The sequence below is a fragment of the Eutrema salsugineum genome, unplaced genomic scaffold (genome assembly GCF_000478725.1).
Source record: "Eutrema salsugineum unplaced genomic scaffold, Eutsalg1_0 scaffold_8, whole genome shotgun sequence".
Classification (NCBI taxonomy): Eukaryota; Viridiplantae; Streptophyta; class Magnoliopsida; order Brassicales; family Brassicaceae; genus Eutrema; species Eutrema salsugineum.
Window position 1 is genome coordinate 5,293,788 of NW_006256414.1, and position 12,604 is coordinate 5,306,391.

Here is a 12,604-nt window from a genome sequence, read left to right on the forward strand (position 1 = left end):
TTTCAGCTTCGTATTCTTCAGAATTCCTGGACAAAAGACGCAAATTGTTGTGGATGAAAACCAAATCTTCAGCACGACTAGGAGTCAACCTGTTCCTTTTCAGCGAATGAATGAATGAGTAAGTACTCCAGTTACGCTCAGCACAAGAAGATGAAGAAGGTTGTCCAAGTAACTTAAAAGCCAGAGTTTGGAGGAGAGGAGTTTGAGCACCAAAGTTAGCCCACCAACTTTTAGGTTCCATAGTAAACATTAGCGAAATGCATGCTAAATCCACAAAAGGACCACTCCTCATCGAGAATGATGCATACTCCTCCATAGCTTTCAGATGATCATCATCATTTGGAAATAATCTCCCAAAACACTTCATCCTATAAATTGAGATTTTTGCATCCCTATGTGGAGCACTCCTTGAGGAATTTTCGTTTATCCATTCATCACTATAAAATCTACAAAATATAAAATATTATATATATACATCAAAGAAATTAAAATATATATATATATAGGTCTTTGGTCGTATAAAAAAAAGAAATTAAAAAAAAATCATAATACCTTGGATTTAAAGAGTGAGCTAGACAATGTAGAGGTGTGTTATTCTTTTTCCAACGAGCCACTGAGATTTAATAAATGACATATCATAGAAGAGACTAAATTCTGTCATTAGTCGAGCTTCTCTTTTGTAGATCTCAAGTTTCACCTTCTCAATCATAGAATCCCACATCTCATATACTAAGTGAAGGCATGGCTTGTCAGTGTCACAAAACCTAATCATATCATATATAGGTCTAGTGAAATCAAGAATATAAGTCACTTTATCCCACCAATCATCTTTCACGATCAACTCTTTAACCAAGGCTGCTTTTCCAATATCATCCTCTCTATAAGAAGACCACTCCGCACTGATAACCATGGCTTGAAGACCGGTCTTGATCAGTTTCATTCTTTTAAGCATCACTATAATTGACGCAAAACGAGTATCAGCAACAGAAAGCAACCTAAGAGGAGAGAACTTACTGAAAATTGATAGTCTCATGCTATGGTTCATAATGAAATTTTTAATAGCAAGTGCATCCCCATGAACTACAGTAATCCAGTTACACTCCTCATAGGTTGCTGCATTCCCTTCTGTACTCTTTGCTGCACAAATGTTCTTCAAGGCCAGATTAAGTGTATGCACGACACATGGTGTCCAATATATGTGAGGAAACAAACTCTCAATATGCTCTCCAGCCGCCTTACAGTTTGGTGCATTATCTGTGATAATTTGCACAACATTCTGATGACCCACTTCATTTATAACTTCTTGCATCAACTCAGAAATGAAGTATTTATCTTTGACTTCGCCGAAACAATTCACAGCCTTCAAAAACAGAGAACCACTTCCAGAAGTAGCTATGAAATTGATTAGAGGTTTTCGTGTAGGATCGCTCCAACCATCACTCACAATCGTCACCCCTCTTTCTTTCCATGTTCCTTTCAATGGTACTAATAACTTCTCCACATTCTCTTTTTCTTTCTGCAATAAAGTGGTTCTCAGCTTATTATAACCAGGAGGAACATAACCATCAATTTTGCTGGCAGCAGCAAACTGAAATGCCCTGTGGTAATGCGGGTTTTTAGCAAGATTGAATGGCAAGCATCCTGTAAAAAACATTCTTCCAATCTCTTGATCCAATTGGTCTCTAGCTTGAATACCATATGCAGCAACAATAGGTGATAAGCAAGACTTTCTTTTCTGAAAGCTAGCACCATCGTTCTCACAAGGTAAAGGGACTTCTTTAGATCCAGACTCAGCTTTCTTTTTCTCAAACTCATCTTCCAATCTCTGCATTTCAAGTTTTTCAATCCTTGTTGCTTTCTTACACACAGAAATTCCATGACCCGACAATCCAAGTAAATGTGCTTTAACTCTGTAATATGAGCCTTGACGAATTTCATTACAGATATTGCACTTGAATTTCCAAGTTCCTCCTTTTGCTCCTTGTTTCTCTAACTTTGTAACATATTTCCACAATGGAGCTTCTTCAGATTCAGAAGATGGAACAGAACTACTACCAATATGATCACTTCCACTCTGAGAATCCATCTTATGAAACTGAAATTATAAATAAAAAATTGGAAAACAAATTAAGAAGAAAAACAAAAAGGGAATGGCATGCACATAACGATCGGCACTAAAGTATTTCATATTGCTCTAATTCCAAACATGAAATAATATGATGATTATGTACTTTCTTAGCATAATTTTTTTGTTTCTAAATTAAAAAGAGAAACAAACCTAACGATTACGCAAGATGGAGAAAGTGGGAGCAACAATATATAATTAGGAAAGATGAAGAAAGAGGAGATACCGAGATACTCAAAGCCTGATTAAGCTGCTCCAATTGAGAATTTCTTTCTAACGAGAAGATTAGAAGAGAGACGTGAAGAGATGAATAGATGGCGTGAGAGATTAGAGAAATAGGGAATAGAAAAGGCTAAGAGTCGTGATGTGTGAGTTTGTTAAAACCCTAAGTTTTTTATTTTATTTCTTTTTGAATTAGGAATTTCCTTTTATTTAGATAAGTCAAAGAGAAGAATTTTTGAATTAGGAATTTCGTTTTCTTTAAATAAGTCAAAAAGAAGAAAATAAGTCAAAAAATGATCGGGTACTTGGAAACGCGCCGTCTCCGATCAACGATCACCGTCCCCACCAAACAGTTGCCGTCCCCAATTTGATCAGTACGTCTCCGGGACGTTTCTCATTCGAACCCCAGCGGTACCCGAACCCCCGCCGTACCCGGGACGGGTACTCCGACCATGAAGCCGTACCGGTGCATCATAGCTCATCATTCAGGAGACCAACAAAGGATTTCAGGAAAGAAGAGAGAAATCATACACTGGTTATCCTGTTCTTCATTCTCACGAAAAAAGGTCACTTCCCAAAAGTGATCTAGACGATGCCATCGAGTTAGATAGAGCAAAAACCCAGTATTTGAAGCCTTTCATTCTACCTGCACAACAAACACAAGGGGAGAGGAGGGGTGAGTAATTGGGATTACTCAGTGAGGGTGGACCTTAAGGAGGCCCACAACATCATCAAACTAGCATAAATTGGTTTTAAGAGATCTAATCCTAAAGCAAGCCCAAGCAACACATATATAGATATATTTACTTATATATATAGACAATTCATTCCTAGCAATTAATCACACAGCATTCAAGGGTAACCCTACAAACAACTACACAAGCAACGGGTCCCTGGACGCGGCAGTAGTAGGCTACCACATGGGCCCCCATGCCTCACCCGTAAAGGCAACCAGAATAATCCCATCCAATGGCTGGCCTATTACCATACCCATTAGTCAGGTTCACTCTGCCAGTCACACAGACTGATCCACAGCAATCACCGAGACAGGCTATGACACTAACGGTCACTCAGACGGCTGCTCATAGCGGTCTCACCAGAAAGCTGTACCCAGCGGTCCCTTTGGACGGATCAATAAACAGTGGATCGCTAATCCACTCCAGCGATGACTCTAACCGTGCCTCACACGACAGCGATAGCCAACAAACAACACTGACTCCTGCCTCCAGGAGCCAGGGGTCCTATCAGAGATCTATATGCACAATCATCCATTTCAAAGAATCAGCCATTTCTTAAAGGTCCTTCCATTATTAAGATGCACTTTCGGTGATACCAATTGTAACAAAAGGAACATTAATCAGGTCAACATCACACAACCAATATTTTAAAGTCCAATAAGTTTAGATCCAAGTTCAGGTTAATTATCTCATTCCACCAGCAACCAGCAATCATCAACAAACAGGCAACATAGATCCAGGTCCGAAACAATTCTAACAGCCCTAACAAGCAGATCTAAGCCTGATCTAAGAAAAGACCACTTAAAAGACAACCATGCATATGTAAGAGAGGATGAAGCCACAGAGCCCTCACCTTGGCTTAGAAGGCTGAGAGACTGGAGGAGGAGGCAGAGGAGAAGCAGATCTAAGAGGAGATCCATCAGAATCAGCTCCCATCTCACCCAAAGGAGAAGGAGGCGGCGCAGACATCACAGCTGGGCAAGGAAGCTTCGGCGGCGAGGGAGGCTTGGAGGATGGCGGCGGCCGCGGCAAGGAGAGAGAGAGACACGGCCAAGAGAGAGAAAGAAGAAGAAGAAAACGCGCAGAGAGAGAGGAAGGGAGCAGCTCGGCGCAGAGAGGAGAGAAAGAGAGAAGAAAAAGGTGGCTATGGTTGATTAGGAGCTTAATGAAGGTTTTAGAGATTTAATTAGATATTTATATGGAGGTTAAATAGATGGGCTGTGCTTAATGGGCTCTTAGAAAGAAATTAGGAAAAGCCCAAATAAAAAGGAAATAAATAGAAAAGGAAATAGAGATGGTTTAATTTAATAAAACTGGAATTAGGTTCTGGTAACATCCGATATTTGGTTAACCAAAAGTCAGGATGTTACAGATGGTGTCCAAAGAAATTTATCCATCCACATTCACAAATAGTTATTTATTGAAGTATATCACTTAATGTTATTATTATTTTTTTGGATACAGAAAGCTCCCTTTTAATAGTATAGCAGTTTTACATTACTTTCATATTTTGGATCTTCCGCCACAAACCTTAATTAAATAAGATTATATTGATTTTGAGAGTATAGAACTTTTGGGCAGTTGATATATTTTTTTTTTTTTTGGTTGGAGAAATTATAAAAATACGCCTGCGCGCATCGGAAATTTTATGAGTATGTATTGGTATCACATTTTTGTTATATGAGTAGTGCCGTAGTGGTATTACTATAATTATACGTAAGTATATACACGTACCGAGTGAATATAGAGATTTTTGTTTTTTTGTTGTTTTGTTTTGGTCGGCGACTGACTATTGAGATACATGAATGATTGTATTTGTGCAACATTGCATGTATATATTTCTCAAAAAAAAAAACAGTGCTTGTATGTGTATACTACTTATTACATTCGCACATAAATATATCTCTGCAGCAGAAAATTCCATGAATATGTAATGTAAGTACATATTACATACGTAAGCATACAATATACAGTGATTATTAGAGATATACATGAATAATCTACATAATATTTATGCGCACATAATTAGATGCATACATATGTATTTCTATTCTTTTTATACGTTAAAGAATCCATGAAAAAGAGAATGTTAAATCTACACCACATTTTATCTTATGACCCATTAACTCAAACTTGTTCAATGTTTACGATGTTTATGGTGTCTGTTGAACTGTTGTACAAGAACAATCAATCTACACTATAGTATTTCAATGTGTTCCTACCGGGGCCGATCGAAGCAGCCGATAGGATTTATAAAAAAAAAATCTACACCACACTATTTAGTATTACAAGAATGGTTTAATTTCCGTATATTAAATTAAATGTTGGATACGTCATAAGTCATTTTAAGCCGTATGAAATCGTTGAGATCATTGAATGGGGCTTTATACTGATGTATGGGCTTGGGCTTAAATTGGACAATCTATGTTTTTTCCTAGATTGGACAATCTAACTCATGTACGAGAGACATGAGAGATGTAATATATTATGAACAATCTAGTTGAACAATAAAAAAAAGTTACAAAGTAATATAGTTTTTTTTTGTTTTTTTTTTATTGGAAGTTACAAAATATAGTTGAACGATGTACATAGTAACTTTGGCTGTATCTCGCAGGTGGGAGCTGTTTTGTGTTTATTTTTGTTCGAAGTTATGTAAGAGCTGATTAATTTGTGCCAATAGTGAGGTTTTGTTTTTTTGCTCTCTCCGGCAGGGCCGGATTTGAAATTTTGGGAGTTTGAAACAAAAACAGAAATAAGAGTCTATAATTAATTTTATAAAAAAAAAAAATTTTAAAAAATTTGTGTTCTAAATTGAACTAAAAAATTTAGAAGCTGAAACAAATATTTCAATGGAGCTGGCCAGATCCGGCCTGCTCCCCACTATCCTTTATTATATTTATAGTGTGATATTAACTTCTTTTAAGAAAAAATTATACGAATTCATTTTTTGGATAATTGGAGAAAAATGAAATTTAGATTATGTTGGAAGTTGGATCTATGATTATTGGAAGAAAAATATATTAATGTTTCTGAAAATTATTTGTGACTTTGTGACGTTTAGAGCTAGCTTTGAACCAACGACAACGAAACAGAAATATTTTGATCGCTGTCATCTTGAAATCGAGAGACGAGATCTTAATATGATCACTAAGAGCATTGGTGCTAGAAACTTGATCCCTAATCTTCTTAAATCACTTTATCATATTCGGCCTTTAACCTCCACTGTGTATCGAATATAAAGTTATTTCATCCAGCCATGTATTTAGATAGAATGCTAATGAAAACTAGACAATGATCATATCACATTAAACGATATACTCCACATTTGTGTTGGAGATCAAATTAAACCACTTTGTGTTATCCAAAGCATCAACTAATTTCAAAGAAACTAATATAAATAAGCTATAAAGTTAAAGTTAAATATTTACATTTAATAAATTTATATAAAGATGTGGTTGACATTTCATGGAATATTTTTCTTGATTGTAGAAAAACATATCAGAATCTTTGTAAATCGACCTAGGAATAAAATAACATGTGGCTAGCTAGCACTCAAGCGACCTTTACAATGGACAAACCAATTTGAAGTTTTTTTAATGGAAAAGAAGATTGTAGTCCAAACTTTTATATCAATTTTTTTTATGATTAGGAGGTCATAGACCAAAGCTCATACTTTTTACAGATTCAGGACTAGAACCTGTTATATGATTCAATCTTAATACTACTCAATTATGTGATTTAAAGGATTTGATTTTGATACTTTTCACTTAACAATATTATTTTTGTCAATTTGTCAATATATATCATTTCCAATAAAAATTAAGAAATAAAAACCTTCCTAGGCAAAAACGAAATTTAAAATATTTTTTTTTATATGTTAGAATATCTAAATGTGATTAATTTCTAAATTACTAGATATTGACAAGGGCATAGTTTAGTGGAGACGGGACTGAATCACTCGCTATTGCCGAGTACGAGCCTTTGGTGCAAGCTTATCCGTAACAGCTTGGGACGTTCTGCATGAACCACAACAATACACCACCTTATGACAAGCCCAATCGCTGTCAAAATGCTCCAAAAATTAAGATATTCGATCTTCACCGAGCTGAATTTTGAATCTTAATGTTCCGAGCCACGATGCACACCATCTAAATGGAAAGACACTACACGATTACAAGGATATTGCGACACCGAAAGTAGTCGCTAATCAGTCGCTAAACTGATATTACCAACTGACTTATGACTGATGCAGGTAGTTATTAATATTTAGTCGCAAAACTATGTAGTCGTTAATCAGTCGTAATGATTAACGACTAATAACCGGCGACATATAACAGACGCAATTTAGTCGTTATATGATGCGACTGCTTAACGACTCTTTTACGACTAAATGACGACTGTAATGTAGTTGTCTAGGTAATGTTAGTATAGTCGCAAATTAGTCGTTAAATTTTATGACTGAAATGCGACCGTTATCAATTTTTTGGCGACTAAGTTGCGACTAAGTTGCGATCGATTAACGACGTATTTGCGACTGTTTTGCGACTATTTGTAGCAGCAGAATTAGAAATTGGTATTGTTTTTGACGATGCCGATTTTGTTTTAGAAATCTAATTCAAATGTTGTTCTAAAACTCATGACAGTCAACAAACAATTTATATATAACAATTCATATCAAAGTGCAAAGCATAACTAAACAAATAATGTATTACTTCATCAAGTTTAATACATTGTTCTTAAGAACCCAGAAAAAAAAAATTACAATGGTTACCATATAGGACATGTTCAAAATGAGGTTACCATTGTAGATAAAAAGACAACCATTTGATATAAGTATAATGGTTGCACTAAACAAAACTAAGGAGATACTCAAAATGAGGTTGAAAGAGATGAGAAACCTTGAGGAGGATCGGTTGGACCAGCAGTGGTTGCAGCACCTGTTGGCGTAGTGTTTGGAGCTAAACCGGTTGCAGCACCCGTGGGAGTAGTGACTGGAGCATTGGAAGTCGTGGGAGCAGAATAAGCAGCCTTGAAGTCCAACAACCTTGGATCAGTTTCAGTCAAATACCTCTCGAGCAATGTGAGTTGGTCGATCTTGGCTTGCTGGACAGCTGAAACAATGGTAAGCTCTGCTTCACGCATTGCGTTCTCAGCTGCTTGTTCTTCAATTAGGCGCTGAGCTTGAGAGAGTTGTTCTTGCAGGGTGTTGTATGTTGAAGTGCTTCCAAGTTTCTTCCGTTTGCATGACTGTGAGAGGCTTCCTATACCATAATGAACTCCTCGTTCATTCATGAAAGTGGACTAGGAAAAAAAGGGTAAGAGTCAGTGAATATACGAAACACACGAAGAATATACTAAACAAAAAAAAGCAATAAAAAAGAAGAACTTACCCGAAGAAACAGCTCGTTGTCTTCTTCTATGGATAGCTCGGGACGAGGACCATCAGTTGTGCCATCAGATGCACCTAAGTTTTCTGCCCAGAGTTCAGTGAACTTGGCTTCCAAGTTCTTCTTATAAGCTTCAGCAACTGTCTGAGCTTTTCGATCAACATAAGTCCCATCTGCTCTTGTATGAACTTTGATGAAAACCTCACCAAGACTTACCGGTCTTCCCAATTCTTCTTCCTGACATGATAAGAAAAAAATGGTCAATGAATGAGTTATAAGTTGCAAAGGGTGACATAATTGAATATTAAAGAGGTAAAAGAATTAAATTTACCATTTCTTGTTGGATTTGTAGATAGGACTTCTGACCTGAGAAATGCACGTGAGGACCAAGACCTCCACGTTCAGACATCCTAGCCGCTGATGTGGTCGCACTCCTCTCTCTGCAATCTTCAGTGTCCCAAACCTTGTTCCCATAGTGTATCCCCAATCCAATTTGGCTGCTCTCGAGAAGTCCTGCAGGTGCTCACCATGTCCTTCATCCGGCGTTTACAGATAGCCTCGAAGTGTTCCTGAACCACACCGGTTATTAGGGGATCCCATGTGTGGGTTTTCTACAATAACAAGAGATAGAGAAGATGAGAAATGTAAGCAATAACCAAACAAACATATAAATGAACAAACAAACTTATAAATATCAAAACAAACATATAAATGAGAAAGAGAGAACTTCACCGCGAAATCAACAAAGTATCGTTCCTGTCTCTCCCGAGGCACACATGTCCAACTATAGAAATGACCATCAAACTTGTTTGTGAAGATTTTGGTAATCTTCCGAGTCAGTGAAGACTTGTCACGACCAAACCTACAAAAACAAACAAGCATTAATCCTCATCGACAAAATCATACAAACCTACAAGCATTAACCATCATTAACCATCATCGCCAAAAACATAAGAACATAGAAGCATTAAAAGGAATTAAAGGATCTTACCACGTTGTATTCGGCTTAGGAATGGGAGAGAGGACTGTGGTATATTCTTCCCGGCCAGGCTTCGTGAGAAATGCATTGAGGACTCTGAGCTGGTCTTCCGTGAGATTTGCAGTGCATTCTTCAAGGGAAGATTCTTTGCCGGAACTCTGAACTTCAGCGGCATGTGCTTGAGAGGACTGAGAGGTTCGGTCTTGAGAAAGTGGAGATGTTCGATGCTGAGATACTGGAGAGGAGCTAGGCTGTTGAGACTGATCTGAATTGTTGCGTTGAGTCTCTCGAGTTGTGTGTTGGCGAGGCATTTGAGAGGCATGCTGGTGAGACTGCTGAGACTGTTGAGGGAGCTGCTGTGGTGAGACTGAAGCGCGGTGGTGAGACTGAGTCGGTGAGTTCTGGAAGAGCTGTTGAGGCGGTGGGTAATCCCTCACATGCGTGAATGTGGGGACTCGCGGTGGTGGTGATGATGCTCGGTCCCTCGTCAGCGTGAATTCATATTGAGAAGGCAGAGGCGACGAAGACGCACCTCGTCGTGATTTTGAAGAAGCCGCACGTCCTCGGGATTTCTTCTTTCCGGCGCCAACCATCGTCGATTAGGGTATGTAAACTCGGATTAAGGGTAGATTTCTGTGTGGGTTAAGGGATTGTTTCTGGGATTGGGAAGCAATTGGGAAGGGAATCAGGGTTTGGGAAGGGATTGAGAATAGATTTTGGGAATTAGGGTTTGTAATCGGGGAAGATAGTTAACAATTGGGGATTTTTGGTCGGGTTAATTAGGCGGGCTTCGTTGTACTTGGGCCTAATCTCAGGCTAATTAATTGGGCCTGTTTTGGTCATAAGTTGGTCACACTGTAGTCGTAAAATAGATCTGTTTAATTCGTAAAATTTAGTCGTAAATTGGTCACAATTTAGTCACAATTTAGTCGTAAATTAGCCAGAATTTAGTCACAAAATGTTGTGTAATTATACAACAATGAAAACTTAGTTACTTATGCATTTATATAACTTCTATATAATTATACAACAATAAAAATGTAGTTACTTACGCATTTATATAATTAAATAACATAAAAAATTATTACACAAATGTTTCACACAATTTAGTAAGGTTCTTCATCATCATCATCTGAAGATGATAAATTACATTGAAATTCATCTTGTGGTTCTGCATCTCTAACTTCAAAATCAAGATTTATTGGATTACTTCCGTGTACTCGATTGTCGACTACTAGATCCTCAATTGTAGTTAGCATTACATCATCATCATTAATTTTTTGCAAAAGAGCTGGTTCTTTGTTTTCATATTCTCCTGAAATATTGCCTCTAGGATTTACTTTTCGCACGTTCAACCACAACTGCTTTGGTCTCTTCCGGTATGGATACGCGATGAAACAAACTTGATCCGCTTGAGAAGCTAAAAATTTCTTTTTTGAGAGAGTTCTGAATATTTTACAGAGATATAATCTTCAAACATTCTACATATAAAACAACACATAGTCGCTATAAAAAAAATCACAATTTTACAATATAAATTGAGAAATGTCAAATTATGTATTTATATACCTCTCAAAAGACTGAAAATAGTCACAATTTCGCAAAACATATGCATGTGCGATTCGATGGTCATTTTCTGAAAGCCATATTTCATGCATTTGCCCACTTGGACGACCTATGTGAGTAAATATTTCTGGAACTCCAGGAACATCAAATACGGGAACTTCACCTTCGTCAAGTCTTGTTAACCTGATCAAATGAATAAATACTGATTCACATTAGCCATAATGGACACAGTAGCAAAAAGTTATTTACATTGAAAATATAATTTAGTGTTTACCTTGATTTTGTTTGTATATTTGAAGCAAAGTAGTGCTCTGTGAAATAAGCTATCTCGTCACTGATATATGATTCAACAATCGAACCTGACGCATATCTTTTGTTCTTTGCTTTTGCCTTTAATTTTTTGAAAAATCTTTCAAATGGATACATCCACCTATATTGCACAGGGCCTCCTAATTCAGCTTCGTATGGGAGATGTATAGGCAGATGCTCTATCACGTCAAAAAACAATGGTGGAAAGATCTTCTCCAAATTGCACAAGATTAACACTATGTTTTGTTTTAGCATATTGACGCGATCTTTATGCAATGTTCTAGAGCATAAGTCACGGAAATATCCTCCAATCCCTGAAATATTCAAACACAAATTGTTAATATAATATATTATAATCATAGTTAATTGTAATATTATAGGTATATTTCACCAAATACCTGATAATGCGAGGTGGACATTGCGGTCTAGGAGTTCTGTAAAGATAAATGGAAGTAATCGCTCCATAAAAACATGGTAATCATGACCTTTCATGCCTGAGAACTTTCCTTTCTCTATATCAGTACAACTCGCTAAGTCTGACGCATAACCGTCTGGGAATTGAACCATTTTCACACATTCCAATAATTTTCTCTTGTCGGTTTCTTCCAATGTATATAGGAAAAGGAGCTTCACCATTCTCATCAACATGTAAGTGAGCCCGATCGCAAAATCGTTCTATATCCAATCTTGACTTGATTGAGTCTTTCAATCCACCCGCCACACTCATAAGAGTATTAATGATGTTGTCAAAAAAAATTCTTCTCTATATGCATCACATCAAGATTATGACGAAGATTGAGGTCTGTCCAGTAGGGCAACTCCCAGAAAATACTTTCTTTGTGGCAGTTATTCCATTTCCCGAATCCAGCTTTCTTTTTTTCATGCTCGTTTCCACCGCATTCCGACGTTTTTGCTGGCTTGACAGATTCTATCCGATTTGTATAAACTTGCTCACCAGTCAACGACTCTCCTGGATACTCATTCATAGCGTGTTTACCCTTCAAAAAGTCTTTTTTATTCTTCCTTAACGGATGACCCTGCGGGAGAAACCTTCTGTGACAATCAAACCAACATGTCTTCCTTCCATTTGGCAGATAAAAAGCCTTTGTGTCCTCCATGCATATTGGACAAGACAACCTACCATGAGTCGTCCATCCCGATAACAACCATACGCCGAAAAGTCGCTTATCGTCCACATCATCACAGCTTTTAATTTGAAATTTTGATTCAAGGACACATCGTAAGCATCGACCCCAACTGACCATAACTCTTTTAACTC

At 37.3% G+C, this 12,604-nt stretch overlaps 1 protein-coding gene and 1 pseudogene across 1 annotated transcript; both read right to left on the reverse strand.

The window, feature by feature from the left end:
* Positions 1-571: 571 nt before the first annotated feature.
* LOC112088091 lies at positions 572-2,086 on the reverse strand. The gene has a single exon (XM_024158245.1). It carries the CDS (start codon positions 2,084-2,086, stop codon positions 572-574), a length of 1,515 nt encoding a protein of 504 aa, XP_024014013.1.
* Positions 2,087-7,833: 5,747 nt separating this feature from the next.
* Positions 7,834-9,819, reverse strand: LOC112081905 (annotated as a pseudogene).
* Positions 9,820-12,604: the final 2,785 nt, after the last annotated feature.